At 39.4% G+C, this 26,946-nt stretch overlaps 1 protein-coding gene across 1 annotated transcript; it reads right to left on the bottom strand.

The window, feature by feature from the left end:
• On the bottom strand, positions 1–25,440 carry LOC118580617 (C-type lectin domain family 4 member A-like). Its single transcript, XM_036182464.1, has 6 exons — positions 25,347–25,440; positions 24,021–24,137; positions 20,813–20,914; positions 3,038–3,189; positions 1,580–1,692; positions 1–392 (listed from the first exon to the last, which is right to left on the bottom strand). The coding sequence occupies exons 1-6, from the start codon at positions 25,426–25,428 to the stop codon at positions 251–253; spliced, it is 708 nt and encodes a 235-aa protein (XP_036038357.1). The 5' UTR covers positions 25,429–25,440; the 3' UTR covers positions 1–250.
• Between the last annotated feature and the right edge of the window lie 1,506 nt (positions 25,441–26,946).

Here is a 26,946-nt window from a genome sequence, read left to right as displayed (position 1 = left end):
ATGTACAGAAAAGCTGGTATGCTTCCGCATATGCAGAAAACGGATCCTGTAGAGTCTCTGATATATGGGAAATTCTCATTATATAAAAGAGTAAAGGATGAATAAATAAGTATATATGTGAATAAGTATTATCATATGTAAAATTGTTGGCTGCCTACCTAAATTTTTATGGACATCTCTTCCACAAGAAGATCTTTCTAGGTGTCTGTGAAATGCTGGATATGAAGAATGTCCATGAAGAATGATTAATTCATAAGTATATTTTCTTCATCTGACAAACTGACTTCTGTTTATCATTACAACGGGCATCATTCCAGCCCCAAACAGACTTTCGATGATTTACTATAACACATTGTTCACGGTCACTGTTGGGCTCCCCTGGGTGCCAGAACCTGGAAGGGAGGAAAGAGCATCAGGGTATTTCCCACAGTGATGCTAGGAAAGAGAAAACAAGAGTAAGCAAGATGAGGATGAGGTGGGAATTTGTGGAAATCAGATTCAGGTGTGTACAAATCAATCATCCTCCACCACCCATGTCTGACATGTCCCTGGAAAACAGGGCCCACTGCACTCAATATTCTCTTAGCTGTTACTTAACTGTTACTTATTACTTAACTGTTCACCTAGAACACATCCCAGAGGCTACTTCATCCATAGGTCTTGGTACCTGGGGACTATCATTCCATCTGCTTATTTATATGTTAAAAAGGTCTCTCCTTAATCTCATGTTTTAATAAAGGTTTTTTTGCCATTTTACAATAGTCTTATTTTAGAGACTGGAGGACTACTCAAAATAGTTAGATAATATTCTTATTTCTGTCATCTAGAACAAGTAATTTAATATCCTGCATTTCTACTTTTATTCTCTGAAGACTGAGGATAAGAATAACATTACTACCTATTTCTCACAACAGAAATCAGGAAAGAATATGGGAACATACAAAGGTATTAGTGTTTTTAAATAATTACATAAATATGACACATAAAGATATGAGATTGAGGGCTTTTGATTTAAGAGAAATAATCAATAATGAACTTGACATTAATTTTTATTATAAAGATATAAATGAACACTGTAGAGATGTCTCAGACATTAAGAGTGTTGGCTGCTTTTCCAGAAAACATGGCATTTGTGTTCCCAGAATATATATTGGTGTAGTCCTACCACCTGTGACCTTAGCTGCAGAGAATCCCACACCCACATTAGGCCTCCATGGGCACCAGCATACACATGACATGCAGAAAGACATAAATATACACACAAATAAAAATAAATTAAATCCTATTGTTAAATATGGAGAGTGACAGAAAGCATAATAAAACCCACCATGATGTAGCACCTTGGTTGGGTGCCCTGGGTACTTATCATCCTACACTCTTCAAACTCAGTTTCCTCATCTCTCCTGGAGTATCAGTGACATGTGTCACAGGACTCCTTGATGAGGAAATGGGGATAAAGTAACTCCATCCCCAGCACTCACACCAGGAGCTGTTTTAGTTTCATAACCAACAGCTGGAACACCCCAAAGTCTTCTCATGCTACAGGACCCAGGACTCCTCTAGGAAACTCTAGACTCACGTGGCACTTTCATTGTATGGTGTCTGATCAACCCATCGCCACTGTCGACGACCTGGATCCAAAAGTCCAATATAATAAGCAGCTTTAGGTTTCAGGATCTTGGTAATGAAATCCTAAGAGGAAAGAAAGATACAACGTTCAGCCTGGATGAAATATTACTTTTTCTGTTATAGAATTTTTATAATATCTTTTAAAAATTAATTTAACTATACAAAATTGTATGTCCAATATGATGCACCTATGTAAATATGTAATAATCAAATCCTATTTCATTTCTCTATTCCTTTAAATATTTCTGAAATTTTAGAGTAATACACCTTAATTACACATTTTAGAGGTACACTGTGATACTCTGACTGACTTTTTTCTGGTCACACAGAGATGAGAAGACAAAGAAAGGGTCAAGGAATAGAAGACCCCCCCCCACCCCCAGGAGTGCCATCTCTCCAGCTGACAGGACACAAGGTCATCACTCAGGGGCCTGATTTCCATCACATTGGAAACACTCTCTGTCCATGATCATAAGGAATCCTCATCTCAGACGCACTCCCTCTTTTCTCCCCAGCACCATTCTTTATTATTATGTTTTTATTATGTGTTTTAATTTTATACATCAGCCATGGCTTCCCCTGTCCTCCACCTCCCGCTCTCACCCCCCCCCCCCCCCAGGCCCTCCCCTCCATTCCCATCTTCTCCAGGATCAAGACTCCCCTGGGGATTCATTTAAACCTGGTGGATTCAGTACAAGCAGGTCCTGTCCCCTCCTTCCAGGCTGAGCATGTGTCCCTGTGTAAGCCCAAGGTTTCAAACAGCCAGCTCATGCACTAAGGAGAGGTCCTGGTCCCACAGCCTGGGTGCCTCCCAAACACTTCAAGCTATTCAATTGTCTCACTTATCCAGAGGGCCTGATCTAGCTAGGGATTCCACAGCTGTTGGTTCTTAATTCATGTGCTTTCTTTCAATTGGCTATTTGTCCCTGTGCTTTTTGCAATCTTGGATTGAACCCAGCACCATACTTGACAGTTGTGCATGAGAGAATTTAGAAGATTAAATTATTCTCTATTCATAACCTCAGATATTTCATTTCTGATTGTTGCCTGTGACTCTCCTGATTTGATCCCCTTTCCCTAGTCAGTTCTGTGCCCTCTTCTGTTAGGCAGTGGGTACTACAGGAATCCTTAGAGTGCTGGAATCACAAACTGCTCTTTCCAGCAGAAACATTTCATCCTTCCCTCCACCCTCAGGTGTTGCATTTCTGTTGCCACAGTTCCTTGTGGGTTGTTTAGCTTCACTGAAGCAAGGGCAAGGTGGAGAATGCCAAGGCTGAAGCATCCTTTCCAGCTACCTGGTGGAAAGGCCTCCTCCATATCAGCAACACCCATGTCAACAAAACTCCCACTTAGTAAAAAGAGGCAGACACCAGGCCAGGCCCAGGCCACACTCTGTCCCAGCATGCACCTGCTCTTCCTGGCTGTGGATCACCATCAGATGAGCACCCATGCTGGAGCACTTCTCTTCACTCTTCTTGTAAGGTGCAGTGTCAATCGTAATGAAGTAGCAGTGGGAACTAAATGATTTCCAGTCCTTTGGGCAGCAGCTCCAGACTTTGTCTTTGGGAGAAGAAGGAAATGTAAGTGCAATGTCATAGAGTCATTTTAAAATCTGCTTGATGTGGAGACCACATGGAAGCTAGGACTCCATACTTCTCCAGATACAACAAGGAGTCCCTCACCCCTCAGATGCCAAGCAACCCCAGTCTACCTCTATCTACACTAACATCAGGGCCCCTTTGTCCTACTGGGGTGTTGTCAGGAAAACAGAGTGTCATGGACACCCAGACACTGAGGACATAATGCCAAACTGTCTGGGTCCCTAAATAATATTTTAGTTCTAGATATAACTCATTATACCACGAACCAGAAAATTTCACAGTTTTATATGTTGTATTTAAATAATACATGTCAGAAATCATGGTAGCAAAATTGTGACAATTTATCAGTCAATGATGATAAAAAATACTTCATGACATATTACAAATATTCTAGAAATAAAAGTAAAATAGAATGCCTTAAGAAAGTGAACATTATAGAAAACCCAATGTGTATAAATACAACTTTTTTTATTTTTGAAAACATCATTTTAATCATTGCATAGTGTTTTATTACAATCATATATGGATATATTTTTGATAGATCCAATTTTTGCCAGTTACTTTAGGGCATTGTTTTTCTTTACACCCCTATTAGGAATAATGGCAACAGATCAACTTTGTCTACACTAGTTAATTGTGTCCCAGGGAAAATTTTAGAGAATAAATTGATGAGTCAAAGGATGAAATGTGTTGTAAATATAACTCTTTCTATCTGTAATCATGTGTTTTTTCATTTCATAATTGAAAAAATTGATCGAATAGTCCTTTTTGATTGCAGTACAATGAAGTGACAGAGAAATCAGGAGAAACAAAAATCATAGAAATCGAGTTGAATAACAGAGACAAAAGAGAAATAAAGAAATAAATACAGTCTCCCTTCATGAACGTTAACTGTCTATACTAAATAAAGAGAGGTGTAAAATATATGAAAAATAAAGCAAAGAATTGAGAAGCACATTGTGGCAGATACACAGAGTTATATTCACACACTCTTATATATTACTATGTGATTGTATGGATACCAAGAATGTCAGGGATGAGAAAGCAAACACAGAACAGGAGGAGATGAAGACTGAATGGCCAGATCATGCACTTAGTTCACTTCACTTAGTTCAGTGAAGAACTAAGAAATTACATTTTTAGTGGTAAATGTAAACAAGGCTCATATGACAAAGAATATTGTACACCACAATAAAGAACTTGGATAGATATAGACAGATACATTCATTATTCTGTCTCTTGAGAAACTTAACATAATATTCTACCATAGTGTGGGCTACATGTAGCAACATCCTTTCAAAATTACAATGTGGAAAATGGATTTGAAAAAGATCAATTTTTCTCTGCTGAGTAGTACTCCATTGTGTATATGTACCACATCATGAGGATTGCAGGCAAATGGATGGATCTAGGAAAAAATCATCCTGAGTGAGGTAACCCAGACTCAGAAAGACAAACATGGCATGTACTCACTCATAGGAGGATACTAGATGTAACACAAAGATGAATAGACTGCTACATAACTCCAGGGAGGCTACTTAGAAAACAGGAACCTAGGGATCACCCAATGACAGAGAAATGGATGAGATCTATATGAACAACCTGGATGACAGTGGGAGTAATGAAGGGCAAGGTTTGAGGGAAAGAAAGCTTAGGGGAGCAGGAGATCCCAGCTGAATCAAGAACAGAAACGGAGAACAAGGAATAACAGACCATGTTAAATGATGATCACATGAGAACAGGAATAGGCAGAGTGCTGTAGAGGTCCCCAGAAATCCACAATGATACAACCTCTGTAGACTGCTGGCAATGGTCGAGAGAAAGCCTGATCTGACCTATTCTGGCGATCAGATGGCCAAACACCCTAATGGTCGTGCTGGAACTGTCATCCAATAACTGATGGAAGTGGATGCAGAGATCCTGGTCAGGCCCCAGGTGGAGCTCCAGGAGTCCAAATGTCAAGAAAGAGGAGAGATTATAAGAGTGTGAATTGTTGAGACCAAGATTGGAGAGGCACAGTGACAAATAGCCAAACGAATGGAAGCACATGAATTATGAACCAAAGGCTGTGGAGACCCAGCTGGATCAGGCCCTCTGGATAAGTGGGACATTTGAATAGCTTGAACTATTCAGGCTGTGGGACCAGGACCTATCCTTAGTGCATGAGCTGGCTGTTTGGAATCTTGAGCTTATGATGGGACACTGCTCAGCCTGGAAGGAGGGGACTGGCCCTGCCTGTACTGAATCCACCAGGTTTAAATGAATCCCCAGGGGAGTCTAGGCACTGGAGTAGATGGGAATGGAGAGGAGGGGCTGGAGGGAAGGTGGGGGCGGGGATGGGACGGGTGAGGACATGTGAACCCATGGCTGATGTGTAAAATTAAAACACAAATATAATAATAATAATAATAATAATAATAATAATAATAATGATAAATAAAAGAATAGAAAAAACTTTAAGTAATTTGCATTCATGATACAGGCCTTCGTCATTTTATTCAAATTATATATGTGTATATATGCATATATATATACTTATATTTTAAGGTTTTCTTTCTTTATTTTATATATATAGTGTTCTGCCTGCATATAGCCCTGCATGCCAGAAGAGAGCACCAGATTTCATTACAGATAGTTGTGAATTACCATGTGGTTTCTGAGAATTGAACTCAGGACCTCTAGAAGAGCAGTCAGTGCTCCTAACCTCTGAACCATCTCTACAGCCCTGTGTGTGTGTGTGTGTGTGTGTGTGTGTGTGTGTGTGTGTGTACTGAGGTGAGAAACAGCAAGTGTGCAGAGATGGTTCAGAAAGAAGCAGAAGCTGGAAAAATCTAATATAATAGAACCTTTTCACAAACAAGACAGACTTGTGTAGACAAATGGAGGCATACATATCAGACTTTCTGGTCTGATATAAATGTACATGTCGACCCAATTCCTCAGTACCTGCCAGCTGGGAATCTATTAAAAACATCACACAACTCAGGCAGATATCTCCTACTCAAGTGCAGGTCACACTGGCCTTAAGAACCAATAGGCAAACTCAGGCAGAGACTCAATTGCTGGACCAGAAGCCACTAAAGCAACCAAACTCCAGATAGACCTTCCACCTAAGGACTTCCTTCACTCTCTTAGTGCACCTCTGACACCATGCCCAATCCCCCCTCCTCTCCTCATTATGTCCCAGCTCCAAATTCAGATGGAGACCCCCTGCTGAACAAGAGGCCAGGGCAGCTGCCAGAAGTCCAGCCCCCAACTCAAGAAGAGAACCTCTGTTCAACCATAAGCCACACAGACCAAAAGACTAAACAGGAAAGAGAAACGAAGAAATAAAACACCCACCAAATAAAGACAAACTTAAAAATTGACACTGAGATCTAAAATCACCCCAAACCCAGGTGCCTGGATACCAGACTAAGAATACAATCAACAACAGCCATGATATGTCACCAGCAGAAACCAGCTGTCCTACTGTAACAAGTTCCAAATATTCCAACACTGTCAAAGCACAAGATAAAAGACCTCAGAACCAACTTTATGGAGATGATAGAGGTCCTTAAAGAGGAAAATGAATTAGCCCTTTAAAGAAATCAAGGAAAACATGAACAAAAAATTGGAGGAAATGAATAAATCCCATAAAGATAGCCAAGAAAAAACAACCAGAACTGACCAAGACCTGAAAATGGAAATAGAAGCAATAAAGAATACACAAAATGAAGGAATTCTGGAAATGGAAAATCTAGGTAAGTCAACGGGAAGTATAGACACAAGCATCACCAAGAGAATACAAGAGAGGGAAGAGAGAATCTCAGACATTCAAGATATGATAAAAGAAATAGATAAATCAGCCAAAAAAATTAAATCTAAAAAATTCCTGACACAAAAATTCCAGGAATTCTTGCACTCTATAAGAAGATCAAACTTAATTATAATAGGTATAGAATAAGGAGAAGAATCTCAGCTCAAAGGGCCAGAAAATATTTTCAACAAAATCATAGAAGAAAAGTTTCTTAATCTAAAGAAGGAGATTTCTATAAATATAAAGAAGCATATAGAACACCAAATAAATTGAACCGGAAAAGAAAGTCCCCTCACCACATAATAATGAAAACACTAAGCATATATAACAAATAAAGAATATTAAAAGCTTGAAGAAGAAAAAAAACAAGTAACATATAAAGTCATACCTATTAGAATTACACCTGATTTCTCAGTGGAGACTATAAAAGCCAGAGGGCCTGGACAGATGCACTCTAGACTGGAAGAGACCATAGATGACAGCCAAGACTACTATACCCAGCAAAACTTTCAATCAACATAGATGGAAATAAGATATTTCACGATAAATTCAAATTCAAGCATTTTCTATCCACAAATCCAGCCCTACAGAAGGTACTAGGAAGGAAACTCCAACCTAAAGAAGTTAAAAATGCCTATGAAAACACAGGAAATAAATAATCTGAGTCCAGCAAAACCAAAAGAAGGGAAACACACACACATCCACACATCACCACCAACCAACACCACCACTTTAATACCACCACCACCAACAACAACAACAACAACAACAACAACAAAATGATAGGAATTAAAAATCATTGGTCGAGAGGTGAGTGCCTGGGTTATAGTCAGAGAGGCACCTGCACCTGGGTCCCACCTCTGGACACAGGCCACTCTGGGAGGACCTGACCAACGTGGTCCCAGTTTCCTGCAAAATGGCAGGCCCTGCGGGAAGGCTCCCCTTTTCCAAGACTGCAGGCAGACACTACAGTCTACACACCCTGCCCCCACACCCATCTGCTGGAGACCCCAGCCACTTCCTGAGAATCAGAGACCAGCTCCAAGCTTCCATCCTGCCCTGGAACTCCCATCTGGACCTGAGAGACCAGAGAAACTCCCATCTGGACAAGAGGAGCTCCCATCTGAACAAAATAAGGAGATACCAGGGACTTCCCAAGACTCAGAGTCCATCCCCCAACTCCTATCCTGCCAGCACTCTCATCTGGACCAGCGCTCCCATCTGGCCCAGAGCTTCCATCTGGCCCAGAGAGAGGCTCCCTAAATCTGTCAACTCTCTCTGGACCAAGTACAGTGAAAAGACCAAGAACGAACACAAGAGGAGATGGGCAGATGTCAAGGCAAAAGTACATATAACAAAATAAAGAGCAATACAGCATCACCAGAACATAGGCCTTCTCCAACAGCTAGACCTGAACATCACAGAATGGAAGAAGAAGAAGAAGAAGAAAACAACCTTATAAGTAACATCATGAAGAGGCTAGAGCCTTATATAGAAGAAATCAAAAATAAAGTAGAAGAACAGACAAACAAAAGATGGGAAGAATGCTATAAAAAACTAGAGGGAAGGACAATTAAACCAGAAGAAAACAATAAATCCTTGAATGAAAATCATGAAAAAGCAAGGGAGATGATCCAAGACCTGAAGAGGAAAATAGAAAAAATGAAGAAGACACTAGCAGAAGGAATGTTGGAAATAGAAAATCTGAGTAAACAAACAGGAACTTCAGAGGCAAGTATAACCAAGAGAATGCAAGAGATGGAAGAAAGGATCTCTGGTGTTGAAGATACAGTAGAAGAAATAGAATAATCAGTCAAAGAAAACACTGAAACCAACAAAGTCATGACCCAAAATGTCCAAGAAATTTGGGACACCATGAAAAGACCAAACCTACAAATAATAGGGATAGAGGAAGGAGAATAATACCAACTCAAAGGCACAGAAAATGTATTTAACAAGATCATGGAAGAAAACTTTCCCATCTTAAAGAAGGAAATGCCTATGAAGATACAAGAAGCTTACAGAACACCAAACACACTAGACCCCCCAAAAAAGTCCCCTTGCCACATAATAATTAAACAACTAAATGTACATAATAAAGAAAGAATTTTAAGGGCATCAAAGGAAAAAGACCAAGTGACTTATAAAGGCAAACCCATCAGAAAAACACACAATTTCTCGATGGAGATATTGAAAGCCAGAAGGACCTGGACAAATATAATGAAGACACTAAGAGACCATGGATGCCAGCCTAGACTTACATACCCAGCAAAACTTTCAATCATCATAGATGGAGTGAACAAGACCTTCCAAGACAAAACCAGATTTAAACAACACTTATCCACAAACCCAGCCCTACAGAAAGCACTAGCAGGAAAAATCCAACCAAAGGAAGGCAGACACACCCATGAAAACATAGGCAATAGATAACACCACTGCAGTAAACCCCAAAGAAGAGAAGCACACACACACTACCACCAAAAAAATAAAAATAACAACAGGAATGAACAATCACTGGTCATTAATATCCCTTAATATCAATGGACTTAATTCACCTATAAAAAGACACAGACTAACAGAATGGCTACAAAAACAGGACCCATCTTTCTGCTGCATACAAGAAACACACCTCAAATTCAAAGGCAGACACCTCCTAAGAATAAAAAGCTGGGAAAAGACTTTCCAATCAAATGGTCTTAAGAAACAAGCTGGTGTAGCCATCCTACTATCCAGCAAAATAGACTTCACACTAAAATCATTCAAAAGAGATGATGAAGGTCATTATATACTCATTGCAGGAAAGATCCACCAAGATGAAGTCTCAATTCTGAACATTTATGCCCCAAACACAAGGGCACCCACATATGTAAAAGAAACATTACTAAAGCTTAAATCACATATAAAACCCCACACATTAATAGTGGGAGACTTCAACACCCCACTTTCACCTCTGGACAGATAGGCTAAACTGAAAGTTAACAGAGACATAATGGACTTAACTGATTTTATGGCTCAAATGGACTAAATCAATATCTACAGAACATTCCACCCAAACAAAAAAAGAATATACCTTCTTCTCAGCATACCATGGAACCTTCTCTAAAATCAACTATATACTTGGCCACAAAGCAAATCTCAACAGATACAAAATAATTGGAATAACCTCCTGTGTTCTATCAGACCACCATGGTTTAAAGTTAGATTTTAACATCAGAAAAAACTACAGAAATCATACAATCTCATGGAAACTGAAAAAAGCTCAACTGAATCACCAATGGGTTAAGGAAGAAATAAAGAAAGAAATTAAAGACTTCCTAGAGATCAATGAAAATGAATACACCACATACCCAAACTTATGGGATACTATGAAAGCAGTGCTAAGAGGGAAATTCATAGCACTGAATGCCCACATAAAGGAGCTGGAGAAATCTCACGGTAGTGACTTGACATCACACCTGAAAGCCCTTGAACAGGAAGAAGCAAAGTCTCCCAGGAGGAACAGACTCCAGGAAATTATAAAATTGAGAGCTGAAATCAATAAAATATAAATAAAGAAAACAATACAAAGGATTAATGAAAGAAAGAGTTGGTTCTTTGAGAAGATCAACAAGATAGACAAGCCCTTATCCAGACTAACCTAAAGACAGAGAGAGAACATCCAAATTAAGAAAATCAGAGATGAAAAGGGGGACATAAATAACAACAGACAATGAGGAAATCCAGAGAATCATCAGGTCATACTTCAAAAACCTCTACTCCACAAAACTGGAAAATCTAAAAGGAATGGATAATTTTCTGCATAGGTACCACATACCTAAGTTAAATCAAGACCAGATTAACCATTTAAATAGGCCAAAAACCCTAAGGAAATAGAATCAGTCATTAAAAGTCTCCCAACCAAAAAAAGCCCAGGACCAGATGGTTTCACTGCAGAATTCTACCATATCTTCAAAGAAGAATTGATACCAATACTCTTTAAATTGTTCCATACAATAGAAGCAGAAGGTATATTACCAAACTCCTTCTATGAGGCTACAATTACCCTGATTCCTAAACCAAACAAAGATGCAACAAAGAAAGAGAACTACAGACTGATTTCACTCATGAACATTGATGCAAAAATACTCAATAAAATTTTGGAAAAGAGCTGGGCGGTGGTGGCACATGCCTTTAATCCCAGCACTTAGGAGGCAGAGGCAGGCGGATCTCTGTGAGTTCGAGGCCAACCTGGGCTAGAGAGTGAGTTCTAGGAAAGGCACAAAGCTACACAGAGAAACCCTGCCTCAGAAAAAAAAAATTCTGGCAAACAGACTCCAAGAACACATCAAAACAATTATCCACCATGATCAAGTAGGCTTTATCCCAGGGATGCAAAGGTGGTTCAACATACTAAAGTCTGTTGATGTAATATACCATATAAACAAACTCAAAGAAAAAAACCACATGATCATCTCACTAGATGCAGAAAAAGCATTTGACAAAATCCAACACCCCTTCATGATAAAGGTCTTGGAGCGATCAGGAATACAGGGAACATACCTAAACATAATAAAGGCAATCTACAGCAAGCCAACAGCCAACATCAAATTAAATGGAGAGAAACTCAAAGCAATACCACTAAAATCAGGAAGAAGGCAAGGCTGTCCCCTCTCCCCATACTTATTCAATATAGTACTTGAAGTTCTAGCCAGAGCTATAAGACAACATAAAGAGATTAAGGGGATACAAATTGGAAAGGAAGAAGTCAAGCTCTCCCTATTTGCAGATGACATGTTAGTATACACAAGTGACCACAAAAATTCAACCAAGGAACTGATACAGCTAATAAAAACCTTTAGCAACATTGCAGGATACAAGATCAACTCAAAAAAATCAGTAGCCCTCCTATGTACAGTAGACAAAGAGGCTGAGAAGGAAATCAGAGATACATCACCCTTTACAATAGCCACAAATGATATAAAATACCTTGGGGTTATGGTGCATGTGAAGGACCTATATGACAAGAACTTTAAGTCCCTGAAAAAAGAAATTGAAGAAGATGTCAGAAAATGGAAAGATCTCCCATGCTCATGGATAGGCAGGATTAACATAGTAAAAATGGCAATCATACCAAAAGCAATCTACAGATTCAACGCAATTCCCATCAAATTACCAACACAATTCTTCATAGCTCTGGAAAGAATAATACTCAACTTCATATGGAAAAACAAAAAACCCAGGATAGCCAAAAGAATCCTCTCCAAAAAAACAACATCTGGAGTCATCACAATCCCTGACCTCAAGCTCTACTATAGAGCTACTGTAATAAAAACAGCTTGGTACTGGCATTAAAACCGACATGCAGACAAATAGAATCGAATTGAAGACTCTGACATTAACCAGCACACCTATAAACATGCAAATTTTGACAAAGAAATCAAAAATGTACAATGGAAAAAAGAAAGCATCTTCAACAAATGGTCCTGGCATAACTGGATGTCAATGTGTAGAAGGCTGCAAATACATCCATATCTGTCACAGTGCACAAAACTTAAGTCCAAGTGGATCAAAGACCTTAACATAAATCCAGCTACTCTGAACCTGACAGAAGAGAAAGTAGGAAGTACTCTTGAACACATTGGCACCAGAGATCACTTTCTAAATATAACACCAGAATCACAGACACTGAGAGAAACAAGCAATCAATGGGACATGCTGAAACTGAGAAGCTTTTGTAGAGCAAAAGACACAGTCAACAAGACAAAGCGACAGACTACAGAATGGGAAAAGGTCTTCACCAACCCCACATCTGACAGAGGGCTGATATCCAGAATATATAAAGAACTCAAGAAATTAGACATCAAAATGCCCAACAGTCCAATTAAGAAATGGGCTATAGAACTAAACAGAGAATTCTCCACAGAGGAAGTTCAAATGGCTGAAAGACATTTAAGGAATTGCTCAGCATCCCTAATTATCTGGGAAATGCAAATCAAAACGACTCTGAGATACCACCTTATACCTGTCAGAATGGCAAAGATGAAAAGCAGAGAAGACAGCTTATGCTAGAGAGGATGTGGAGCAAGGGGAACTCTCCTCCACTGCTGGTGGTAATGCAAGCTTGTGCAGCCACTTTGGAAATCAATATGGTGCTTCCTTAGAAAATTGGGAATCCATCTCCCCCAAGACCCAGCTATAGCAGTCTTGGGCATATACCCAAGGAATGCTCAAACATACCACAAGGGCATTTGCTCAGCAATGTTCATATAAGCTTTGTCTGTAATAGCCAGAACCTGAAAACAACCTAGATGCCGTTCAACTGAAGAATGGATAAAGAAACTATGGTACATATACACAATGGAGTACTACTCAGCAGAGAAAAACAATGCCATCATGAGGTTTCCTTCTGAGTCTGGGTTACCTCACTCAGGATGATTTTTTCTAGATCCATCCATTTGCCTGCAAACCTCAATATCAAAGATAGACATTACCTCAGAGTAAAGGTTTGGAAAAAGGTATTCCAAGCAAATGATCATAAGAAGCAACCTGGAGTAGGCATTCTAATGTCTAACAAAATAGACTTCAAACCAAAATTAGTCAAAAGAGACTAGGAAGGGCACTTCATACTCTTAAAGGGAAAATCCACCAAGATGACATTTTAATTCTTAACATCTATACTCCAAATGCAAGGGCACCCAAGGTTGTAAAAGAAATACTACTAAAGCATAAAACACACATCTACCCTCACACATTGATAATGAGAGGCTTCAATATCCCATTCTCACCACCAGATAGGTCATCCAGACAAAAATTAAACAGAGAAATACTGGAGCTATGTAGTATAGTGAACCAAATTAACCTAACAGATATCTACAGAACATTATCATCCAAATACAAAAGAATATACCTTCTTCTCAGATCATCACAGAACATTGTCCAATGTCAACCACATACATGGACACAAAACAACTCTCAGCAGATTAAAAAAAATTAGAATAACCCCCTGCACCCTATCAGACCACCACGGATTAAAATTTCATTTCAACAACTGTGGGAAGCCAGCTCCCACCTTTTAAAGGGTTCCTATGAGGAGGAGAGTGGAATAAGAAACTTTTAGACAGAAAGAGAGCAGAGAGGAGACAGACAGAAGCACAGGAAAGCTTCGAGATTACCTGGATCAAAATCTACTGGCCCCTTCTGTCTCTTCAAAGGGGCTTTTTACAACAATGTCAAGAGGCAGAGCAAGAGACTTCTCCATTGCTAGATCAAAGCATATTGCACAGCCAAGTGCAGATCCTTCCAAACACCTGGTAACCATGCCAGTGGTCCAATCATTCCCCTATGGAGCCCTGCTGGGTAAAGCAAGCTCTGATCTCACTAGGAAACCTCTGTAGACCTCCATAAACAACAACAGAAATAACAGAAAGCCTTCAAACTCACAGAAACTGAACAACTATCTAATGAATGACTGCTGGGTCAAGGCAGAAAGACAGAAAGAAATTAAACACTTCCTGGAATTCAGTGCTAATGAATGCATAATATACCCAAACTTATAGAACACAATGAAAGCAGTGCTAAGAGGAAAGTTCATGGTACTAAGTGCCTGCATTAAAAAATTGGAGAGATCTCATAGTAGGAACTTAACAGTATACCGAAAGCTCTAGAACAAAAAGAGGTAACACACCCAAGAAGAGGAGATGGCAGGAAATAATCAAACTGGGAGCTGAAATCAATAAAATAAAAATCAATAAAATAAGAATCAAAAAACAAAGAGAACAATCAAACAGTCAATGAAACAAAGAGTTGGTTCTTTGAGAAAATTAACAAGATAGACACATCTTTATCCCAACTAACTAAAAGACAGAGAGAGACTATCAAAATTAACCATATCAGAAACAAAAAGGAGGACATAAAAACAGACACTGAGGACATCTGAAGAACTGTTAAGTCATACTTTAAAAGCCCGTACTCCACAAAATTGGAAAATCTAAAAGAAATCGATAATTCTCCCAATGGATACCACTTACCAAAGTTAAATCAAGATCAGATAAACAATTTAAATAGAATTACAATAGGTCAGGTCTATTTAAATAGAAGCCATCATTAAGAGTCTCCTAACCGGGTAGGCTTGGGGGGAACCCAGGGTGATGGGGTGGGTGGGAGTTATGGGTATCTGTGGTTGGTATGTAAGATGAATAAAAAAATTCTTAATAATAATAATAATAATAATAATAATAATAATAAGAGTCTCCTAACCAAAATAGGCCCAGGGCCAGATGGTTTTGGAATAGAATTCTACAAAACTTTCAAAGAAGAGCTAATACCAGTACTCCTCAATTATTCCACAAAATTTAAACAGAAGGAGTATTAACAAATTATTTTTATGAGGCCACAGTTACCCTGATAAGCAAACCACACAATCAACAAAGAAAGAAAATTACAGACCAATTTCCTTCATGAACATTAATACAAAAGTACTCAATAAAATACAAGCAAATCAAATCCAATAACACATCAAAATGATCATCTATTATGATCAAGTAGGCCTCATCCCAGAGATGCACACATGATTCAACATAAGAAAATAAGTCAATGTAACCCACCATATAAACAAACTGAGAGGAAAAAAAAAACATGATGATCAAACTAGATGCTGAAAAAGCCTTTGACAAAACCCAACATCCCTTCGTGATAAAAGTCTTAGAGAAATTAGGGATATAAGAGATACACCTCAACATAATAAAGGGAATTAACAGCAAGCCTATGGCCAAAATCAAATTAAATGGAGAGAAACTCAAAGCAATTCCATTAAAATCAGGAACAAGACAAGGTTGTCCACTCTCTCCATATCTATTCAATATAGTACCTGAAGTTTTAGCAAGAGCAATAAGACAACTAAAGGAGATCAGGGAGATACAAATTAGAAAGGAAGAAGAGAAAGTATCTGCTGTGGATATCTCTATGCTGTAAATGTGCTGCACTGATTGGTTCATAAATAAAATGCTGATTGTCCAGCAGCCAGGCAGGAAGTATAGGCAGGACAAAGAGAGAGGAGAATTCTGGGAATAGGAGGGCTGAGTAAGGGGTCACCAGCTGCCGACACTACGAGAAGCAAGATATAGAGTACTGGTAAGCCATAAGCCATGCAGCAACTTGTAGATTAATAGAAATGGGTTACTTTAAGATATAATAACTAGATATCAAGAATCCTGAGCCATTAGGCCAAATACTTTAAACAATATAAACATCTGTGTGTTTATTTGGGTCTGAGTGGCTATGGGCCCAGGCGGGACTGGAGATAGCTCCAGCTACAAGTATCATTACATGAAGATGATACGATAGTATAGAAAATCCAATCCAAATATTCTAACAGTTAATTCCTACAGTCTATAAACACCTTCAATAAAATCAGTAGCCAACATTTAACCCATTCTTTTTTTTTTTTCCACAAGACGTGGTTTCTTTGTAAAGCCTTGGCTGTCCTAGAACTTGATCTGTAGACCAGCCTGGGCTGAACTCAGAGAGATCCACCTGCCTCTGCCTCCCAAATGCTGGGATTAAAGGTATGTGCCACCACTGCATGGCAGTAGCCTTCCTATAAGTAAATGATTAATGGGCTAAGAAAGAAATCAGGGAAACAACACATTTCACAATAGCCAAAAAATAATATAAAATATCTTGAGGGTTACTCTAACCAAGCAAGTGAAAGACTTATATGACAAAAACTTCAAGCCTTGAAGAAAGAAATTGAACAAGATATCAGAAAATGAAAAGATCTCCCATGCACATGGATCAGTAGGATTAACATACTGAGTGGGGTAACCCAGACTCAGAAAGACAAACATGGTATGTACTCACTCATAGGAGGATACTAGATGTAAAACAAAGATGATTAGACTGCTACTCACAAATCCAGGGAGGCTACCTAGTAAAGAAGACCCTAAGAAAGACACAGAGATCACCCAATGACAAAGAAATGGATGAGATCTACATGAAAAACCTGGACGTGAGTGGGGGTAATGAAGGGCAAGTTTTGAGGGAAAGAGAGATTAGGGGAGTAGGAGATTCCAGCTGGATCAAGAACAGAGAGGGAGAACAAGGAATAACAGAGCATGATAAATGAAGACCACATGAGAATAGCAAGAAGCAAAGTGCTAGAGAGGTCCCCAGAAAGCCACAATGATACCTCCACTGTAGACTACTGGCAATGGTCGAGAGAAAGCCTGAACTGACCTAGTGTGCTGATCAGATGGCCAAACACCCTACCTGTCATGCTAGAAATCTCATGTAATGACTGAGGGAAGAGGATGCAAAGAGCCATGGCCAGGCCCCAGGTGAAGCTCCAGGAGTCCAATTGTCAAGAAAGATGAGGGATTGTATGAGCAAGAATTGTTGAGACCAAGATTGGAAAAATCACAGAGACAAATAGCCAAACTAATAGAAACACATGAACTATGAACCAAATGCTGAGGAGTCCCCAACTGGATCAGACCTTCTGGATAAGTGAGACAATTGAATAGCTTGAACTGTTTGGGAGGCACCCAGGCAGTGGGACCAGGACCTGTCCTTAGTACTTGAGCTGGCTGTTTGGAACCTGGGACTTATGCAGGGACACTTTGCTCAGGAAGGGAGGAGGGGACTGGACCTGCCTAGACTGAATCTCCTAGGTTGAACTGATTCCCCAGGGGAGTCCTTGCCCTGGAGGTGGTGGGAATAGGGGATGTGTTAGGAGGAAGGCAGGGGCAGGGGCAGGAGTGGGAGGACAGGGGAAACCATAGATGATATGTAAAATTAAATTCAATTATAAAATAAAACATAGTAAAAATGGGCAGCTTACCAAAAAGCAACCTACAGATTCAACACAATCCCCACCAAAATTCTAGCACAATTATTTACAAAACTTGAAAGTACAATTCTCAACTTCACGTGGAAAAAAAGGAAACCCAGGATAGCTAAAACAATCCTACATAATGAAAGAACTTCTGGAAGCATCATCCCTGATTTGTCCTACAGAGCTATAGTAATAAAAACTGCATGGTATTGGAAAAAATTAAACACATTGATCAATGGAATTGAATGGAAAACCCAGACATAAATCCACCTATGGAAATCTGGTTTTTTATTGGTTTTTTTTTGTTGTTGTTGTTTGTTTGTTCTTTTATGAAAAAGCCAAAAATATATAATAGAAAAACTAAAGCATCTTCAACAAATTGTGCTGGTCTAACACAATGTCTGCATGTAGAAGAATACAAATAGATCCATATCTATCACCCTGCACAAAACTCAAGTCAAAGTGGATCAAAGACCTTAACACTAAACCAGACACACTGAGCCTGTTAGAACAAAGAAGGAAACGGTCTTGAATCTATAACTTCTTGAACAGAATACCAACAGTTTAGGCACTGAGATCAACAATTAATCAATAACTGGGACCCCATGAAGCTGAAAAGCTTTGTAAAGTAAGAAACATCATCAATAGGACAAAATGGCATTGTACATAATGGGAAAGGATTTTTATCAGCTACCCAACTGACACAGGGCTAATCTCAAAATATATAAAGAACTGAAAAAACTAGACATGAACAAACCAAATAATCCAATTGAAAAATGAGGTACATAGTTAAATAGAATTTTCAAAGGATGGAGAAATGGGTCAGTGGTTAAGAACACTGACTGCTCTTCCAGAGGACCCAGGTTCAATGACCAGTATCCACATGGCAGCTCACAACTGTCTGTAACTCCAATTCCAGGGAACCCAACACCCTTATACAGACATACATTTAGGCAAAACACCATTGCACATAAAATAAAAATAAATAAATTTGAAAAAACAGAATTCTCAATAAAGGAATCTCAAATAGCTGAGAAATACTTAAAGAGATGTTCAACATCTTTAGCCAACAGGGAAATTCAAATAAAAACTAATTTGAGATTCCATCTTACACCTGTCAGAATGGCTAAGATCAATAACACAAGTGAGAGTTCATGCTGGCAAGGATATGGAGCAAGGGGAACACTCTTCCAGTGCTGGTGGAATGCAAATTTATACAGCCACAAATGAAATCAATATGATGGTTTCTCAGAAAATGAGTAATTGATATACCTCAAGACTAAGCTACACTCTTATGCATATACCCAAAGCATGCTCCATCCTACTACAAAGACACTTGCTCACTTATGTTCATAGAGGCTTTATTACAACACTCAGAAAATAGAAACAACCTAGATATTTCTCAGCAGAAGAACGGATAAAGAAAATGTGGTACATTTGCACTATGGAGTATTACTCCATTGTTAAAAAAAAAAAAGACATCAGACCAGTGGGGGCACAAACCTTTAATCTCACCATGCACAAAGCAGAGGCAGGCAGATCTCTGAGTTCAAGGCTAGTCTGGTCTACAGAGCGAGTTCCAGGACTCCAGGACAGCCTTGACTACAAAGAGAAACTCTGTCTTGAAAAACCAAAAAAAAAAAAAAAAAAAAAAAAGAAAAGAAAAGAAAAATAGAAAAAGAAAGACATCATGAAATCAGGCAAATTAATAGAACTAGAAAAAAGTCATCTTGTAATATAACCCATACCCAGAAATACAAACATGGTATGTATTGACTTATAAGTGGATATTGACTGTTGGGTAAAGGATAATCATACTACAATCCACAGACCCAGAGAGGATAGGTACCAAGGGGGAGTCATATGATCTCCATGGGAAGGAGAGATAGAATAGATTTTGTGGGTGCACTGAGGGCAGATGCAATTGGAACAGGATGGACCAAGGGGGTGTCGCAGGAGTGAGTACTAAAAAGATGACTGGAATTGGGGGTGGAGAGGGAATGTGGAAATCTAGTGCAGTGGAAACTCCCTGTAATCTATGAGGTTGAACCTATCAAAGACTCCTATTAATGGGTATATGGAGCCTGAACTGTCCATCTTCAGTAACCAGGCAAGGCACTCAGTGGTGGGACTGAAATTACAACCCAGGCACAAAACTTCAGCCTATACTTTATTCTGCCTGCAAGATGTACTGGAGTAGAGGTGGCACAGAACTTGTGGAGAAGCCAACCAATGACTGCTCCAACTTGAGGTCCAAGCCACAAGAGGGAGCCCATGCTGGACATAGCCTGGATGGTTAGGTATCTGAACCGGGATGACTCAGAGACCTAGGGCAGAACTAAACATAAAAACAAAACAAACAAACAAACGTCAATGAACTGATTTCTATCAACATTCCACTATACTCATAGACTGGTGGCTAGCCTATTTCTCATCAGAGAGGCTTTATCCAGCAGCTGATGGGAGCAAAGGCACAGACCTACAACCAAACATTACACAGAGCTTGGGGAACCCTGCAGAAGAGGGGGAAAGGATTTTAGGAGCCAAAGAGGTTGAGGATACCAGGCTGCAGATCTGTTATGGCTGTTAGCTTGGTATTCTTGTGGGATTCCTAAGAGGGATGTCTCTGACTCTTACTTGCTCTTGGGAAGTTTTCCTCCCATTGGGTTGCTTTGGTCAGCCTTGATATGAGGGTTTGTGCCTACTCTCGTTATAACTTGTTATTCTATGTTTGTTTGACATCCCTTTGGAGACCTGCGTTCTTAGGAAGGGAAACAGAGGAGGAGTGGATCCAGGGGAGAGAGGAGATGAGGAAGAGAACTGGGAGGAGTAGAGGGAGGGGAAACTTTGGTTGGGATGCAATGTATGAGAGAAGAATAAATATAAAAGGAAAGAATGAAGTAAAGAAAGATTTATGTGAAACTATTACACTCTACAGCAAGCAAACAAACTGGTAGACACTTGAATTCTTACCAGCCATGGTTGGATTGTCTTTTGTGCCGTTCAATTCTTTGTGAGTTAGATCTTTTATAACTTGTTTTTCTTCAAGAAGTTGAGAGTACTTTTGATAATAAACTGTAAAACAAACAAGAAACAAATGAAAAACAGAACCCTAACCACTCATTTTCATGAAGGAATTGTGGCTTTCTACTTTCTACTTACTGGTACACAGATCTACTAAGCCCTGATTACCTAAGTGGACAAAGTCTGACTACAATTCCCATAACCTCACAGTCAAAGCAGTCCTTAGTCTCCTATTTTGAAACCATGGGTACTTCCAGGACTCATAGAAAGACAAGTGATTTGAGAGGCAGGACAGCCCAATGTCATGACTCTAAAGGGAGTGAACCATACCCTTTCATGTTACATAAGATGAAAATGCTAGCTCTTGGGGGAGATGAAGCAGACATAGATATTCATATTTGAGAACGTAAACTGCCTTGGCTTTGGGAGGAAAGGGGCTTAGCTAACTCTGAGTAGCTCCTGGTTATTTTAGAATAGGAAATAAAAATAACTCAATATGTATCTCTGGAGCACTGTTTTCTTCCTTAAACTCTCCTCATTTTGACAGGTTACTCCTCCACACACATGCTCACTCTCTCCCGGTTTACAGCTGACTGGCTTCTCTCTAGAAATGAAGTTCTTCACCTTCCTCCCAGAGTCCTTTCTTACAACTTTGGCTTCCTCCATTTCACTCACACCAGGTTTGAAATGGATCATCAATAATACCCCAGGGACATTAGCTAGCCATCTTGCTATTGGACCCGTTTCTCCTCCTCCTCAGCTCTTAACACATTGCTCCATCCTGGGTTTGCACCACCCTTTTTTTGCCATCACTTCTTGTTGTTTTTTTATAATCTCTCCTCCCTCCATCCACCCATTCAAATGTAACACTTCCTACAGTCTTGTCATGATTCTTCCTCCTCATACAAAATCTTCCCGAGTGATGCCATATATTGCTGTGGTCTTGCCTGTTGCCTGTATGTGTGGGATTTTGTGCTCACTAAACACAAACATATTAGGTTCAGCTCAGAATGCCCCAAACTGAAATCAACACCTACCAACTTAAACCTATAACTTATCCTAGATTGTCTACCTCTTTGAATAACTTCCTGTTTGCTGACTTTACATCATCAGGATATTAAAGTCACACAGTACATTTTGCACCCCTTAATCCCTGGATCTTTATGTTCATCAGCATCTACTTCATTGGTGTTGTGCTCTTTACCATTCAAAGTTACCTTGTGTCATGTTCTTCAGACACTTATCTCATTTTCAGGTTAAAAATAGGCCTTCTCATTTCTTTTTTTGTCCTAGTGATTCTGTTTTCAAATTCTTGCAAAAGCACCATATATAACTAAAATTCACCTACATCAATTCTCTATTTGAAATGTTACAATGGTTTTCCATGATGCTGTGCAAAAAAAAAAAAAAGACCACAATTATTAACCTTTCTATCCACTCACCATTGCAATGTGATTTTTAAATTTTCCTTGTTAACAAAAAAAGAAGAAGAAAAGAAAAAGAAAAGAAAAACAGTGAAGTCTTCTGTGTGATCTGCCTTCTAGATATCCTTTGGCCAAGACAATGTGCAAAAGCAACTCTGATCTATTATTAAGTTTAATTTTTTATAAATTTATATATTTATTATACAGTGTTCTGCCTGTATGTAGGCCTGCAGGCCAGAAGAGGGCACCAGATCTCATTGCAGATGGTTGTAAGCCACCATATGGTATCTGGGAATTTAACTCAGGATCTGTAGAAGAGCAGTCTGTACTCTTAACCTTTGAGCTAACTCTCTATCCCTCATGTTAAAATTTTTGAAAGACCTGGCTCATGATTATCCTCAATCTTGAAAGTCTACAAGCTGCTATGTAAAAAGGCCAGGACATCCTAAGGAATCATATAAAGGAGGGTCGTACTGTTAGTCATTCTAAGCTGGCTGCCTCCTGTAGGAAGCTGAGGTGCTTAGACTAGTAACTGACCATATACACACACATCTAAGTTCAGCTAGGATCAGAGAAGTCACTCAATGCAGATCAGCCTTAAACTGACAAACCAGAGAGGCATAAGTTAAATAAATCGTTGTCTTACCTGCTTAAGTTTATGTTGATTAATTAATCAGGAAATCATACTTTATAAAAAATATATATTAAAATTTAGGAGAATAACTGAGTTTTCCATAATGGGGCACAACACATGTTCTGCATCCCCCTATGTCTACCTAGGGAAATGTCATTTCTTCTTCACTTAGAACTGTCCTTCAGTCATTCGTGCTTCTGTCTCTCACCTCTGTGACATTCTTGGTACACACAGTTGTAGACACAGCCTCTTCTAGGAAATCTCTGTCAACACAAGACTTCCTGAACAATGCTGTAGACACTAGTCACTTTTTTCTTCATTGTTTCTTTAGACACAGATTTTTACACAGTCCAGGCCAGCTCCACCCTTGCTGTCCTCCTGTCTCAGCATCCTGAATAGCCACTGTACCTGGCCTGCACTGATTCATTGACTTTCCTCTAAGTTTCTGGAGAACAGAGTCCATGCTTTTCATGGACTCTGTCTGACACAATGTATGGCATGGAGTAAAAGACAACTACTTGGTCCAAATGAATGAGTAAAACACCCTAAATACACTAGTTTGCATGCATTTTAAATTATTGAGAAATTCTTGAAACTTTGATGAACACAAATCCACCCACTTGCTCAGTTGGCTTTGAGATTTCACATAATCATGGGCAGGACAGCGCAATTATAAATTAGCTGAAAAACACTTCTTGGAGAATTTCTTTCTAACTCCTTCTTGTTCAAAAGCTCATCCCAAGATGAAGGAGCCCTATACACACAGAACTTGTGTACACATACAGCTTGACTTCTCAGTGCCAATGAGAAAACATAGATTTGATATCTCATTTTAACAAAAACAAAGCTCCACAGAATTCACTCCACAAGCCTACATATATTCAAAAATAACCTTCAGTTTCTCTAATGAGAATGGATTCCTTTTTTCCCAAGACAATAGCTAAATCCAAGGACAAAATAAGAGGCACAATGTAACCCCCTGAATTATTTTTCCTCAAAACAGTATTTCTTCTCCAAACTCTGTTAAATGCCGATGCTACAGCAGAACCTCTCTTTACCTAGGGCAGACATCATCTCATGATTTATCAGAGATACTTACAGATGAAAGCAACCAAGAATGAGATGGTCAACAGCAGGAAAAGTGCCATCAGTGATGTAAAGAGCAGCGAGGGGCGACCAGGCTTCCTTAGATGAGGGGTGGGCTTCCCTTTGGGAGCTAGAAGGAGTACACATTCATCTCATGAGTGATAAGTTTCATCCTTGTTTCTGCTTTTCCTCCCTCCCCATCTCCCTTCTTTTCCATGTCACATAATTACTAATAGTGTGAACATTTGAAATAACAGAAAAATAATGTCTATTGTAAAAAAAAAAGTACAAAATACATAAAAGTACACACACTATTGAAATAACTGGTATTAATATTTAGAGATCTGAAAAATAATTTGAATATATATATATATATATATATATATATATATATATATATATATATATATACAGAAATGCTTTGATCATATCCTTTCAGGAAGTTCTCTTTTGGTGGTGGAATTTTGGTGGTGGAAGTATAATGGGCTATGGTCTGCAACTCATTATGAAGAGCAGGCTGGCCTCAAATCCTCAGTGATCCTCAGGAGTTCTGGAATTATACCACACTGGCCCTTTCAGCTAATTTTAAAGGATGTACATATAGTATGTTTTCCCACATGGTGACACATGGTAAGTACTGCCATCTGCCTATGACTTTCCTTTTACACGGTATTGTAGGTACATTTTCACGTCACCATGTTTTCTTGGTGTTCTTTACTGTGGTTGCAGCACTATATATTCTAATACCTTCCAGACTGTCTGAACATTAAAGACGCATATACAATAAAAGGTAAATATTTCTAGTCAAATTCCACTTCTTTAGCATATGGTCAGTCTGATAGTCACTGTCTCAAGGCTGGAAACCCTTTGCTAGATGAAGGTACAATGTAGTGGCAGAGCACCTGCCTACTGGTGGAGAGGCTCTGCTTTGATCTATAGTATAAAAGAAGGAGTTCCTTCAGGATAAAAGCTCCACACACAGAAACAGATCCATGAAGTTATAATGTACTATCAAGCACAGAGGGGGAAAGCTAATTATTGAAAAGTATGATTTCATTTTATGTTCATTTTTATATAGCAGGAAATGCTGTATAAAAGGTATATATACAAGAATGCAAGATACAAGGTTTAGTTTCTGTAATTGGCAAGAGCAAAAAACAATGTCAAACAAGTTTTCTTTCCCACTAGAAAACTCTACACCCTTAAAGTCACTCCACAAACAATTCAATCTCCTGTGACTCCAGTAAAATCCCAGACATGAGCACTTGAGAGAATTAGTAACCAACATCACCCAAAGTTTATTAATGACTCTTCTACAATAAGTGCAGAATTTTTTTACCTGCAGCAGATTCTGAGTAGGTGCCTGAGGAGTTGGATTCATTCTTGAACTTCACTTCTGCGTACGTGATTTCTGAAGCCATATCAAGAAGAGTCTTGCCTCCCTCAGAAAACACACCCCGTCTCCTGCCTAAAACTCGTGGTATGTCAGAACCAAACACGGCAATAAATTGTCATATCACACAATTGTATATGAGAAGAGGGATTTCCAGATGTGATATACCACATGAGAATGAGAAACCACAACACGGAAGCACTCAGGCCACATACAGAGATGCAACATCTTCAAACAGAAGATAAGAATTGTAGCATCTGAACCTACTCAGCATGATATGCAAACACTATAAAGTGGGAACTCAAAGTGGGAAGGAAAGAATAGGAAGGAGAAGAGAACAGGAACCATGCTATAAGAAAACTCTGTCTTAAGACACTCTGCAGCAAACATAAATTCATGCGCTTCTGTATGCAAACATGGTTTCAGATGAACCAGACAATGTGAGCAAACACTTAAGACATGACAACATCCATTTTGACTGAACAAACAAATTCTGACACCACATTCTAGAGGACCATTGGCCTCTCACCATTGTGTGGTCTCCCACTTCCCACTCAGCTGCCTCCTGCAGTGGGAAGGTGAAGCTGACATCCTGTTTCTTCTGAAGCTGCTTCCCACTGTCTTCATAACTCACTCATGGGTACTCTGCACTCACTGGGCCCCTGGCCACATCCTGACACAGCTCTGGTTAGCAGCTGTGGGAGGAGGCTGTCTCTCTCCTCATGCCTGTCTCCCTTGATCCCTGCACTGCTCAGCAGGAGCCTCGTGGGTTCAGAGCACTATTGGGAACAGTTGGGAGAATTTATGGGTCACATTATACCAGAGGGGAAACTTAAACTAGTTCCTAAAAATGGGATCATTTGAGTTCCTCGCGCAGACGTCTTCCAGCTCACACCCACACTCAGCAGCCAGATCTTCCCTTCTTGAAATCTGCTCTTACATCTACATATAGCAAACAAACAGCACATGCAGGAACACCTACACAAACACAACACACACACACACACACACACACAGAGAGAGAGAGAGAGAGAGAGAGAGAGAGAGAGAGAGAGAGAGAGAGAGTTTGTGTTTCTAGGTTTTCTCTCCAGTTTGTATCCAAACTTATTAAAATCCAAAGGTGCACAATATTAATCCCATTTTAGAGTAATGTTTCAGCAGGTTTCCTTTTATTTCACAAATTTCAGCATTTTTAACCTACATATGAGACTCGAAAAAAAAAAAAACAACTATGTGCATTATCTCTATTGTAGGCTCTCATATGACAATCTCTTGGATGCTGTCCATACCTCTCCCATGTCCTCCACTAAGCTGCCTGTCTCTCAAGGATGTGCTCCAGCCCTCAGGTCAAACCTGTGTCCCCTGAACTGATGCCTTCCTCCCTTTAGCTGTATAATCCCTTTCAGGACCAGACACCTCACTGAAGTTCGGGGTAGCCTCTTCACCAGGCTTGTGCACTGACTCCTGGCAGTAATCCTTGAGGAGTTCTAACTGCCCCCCTGAGGCTTAGGCACACCAAGGTCAAACCAAGGTCACCTTCAAGAAC

This window comes from Onychomys torridus, chromosome 3, assembly GCF_903995425.1.
Source record: "Onychomys torridus chromosome 3, mOncTor1.1, whole genome shotgun sequence".
NCBI lineage: Eukaryota > Metazoa > Chordata > Mammalia > Rodentia > Cricetidae > Onychomys > Onychomys torridus.
The sequence above is the reverse complement of the archived record's forward strand: the minus strand, read 5'-3'. Positions and strand labels throughout refer to the sequence as shown.

Coding starts and splice junctions, on each gene's coding strand:
- LOC118580617 (XM_036182464.1), bottom strand. CDS start 25,428: ATGGCTTCAGAAATCACGTACGCAGAAGTGAAGTTCAAGAATGAATCC. Junction 1,693..3,037: donor TCCACAGCCAGGAAGAGCAG/GTGCATGCTGGG, acceptor CTTTCCTCTTAG/GATTTCATTACCAAGATCCT. Junction 393..1,579: donor CCATACAATGAAAGTGCCAC/GTGAGTCTAGAG, acceptor CCTCCCTTCCAG/GTTCTGGCACCCAGGGGAGC.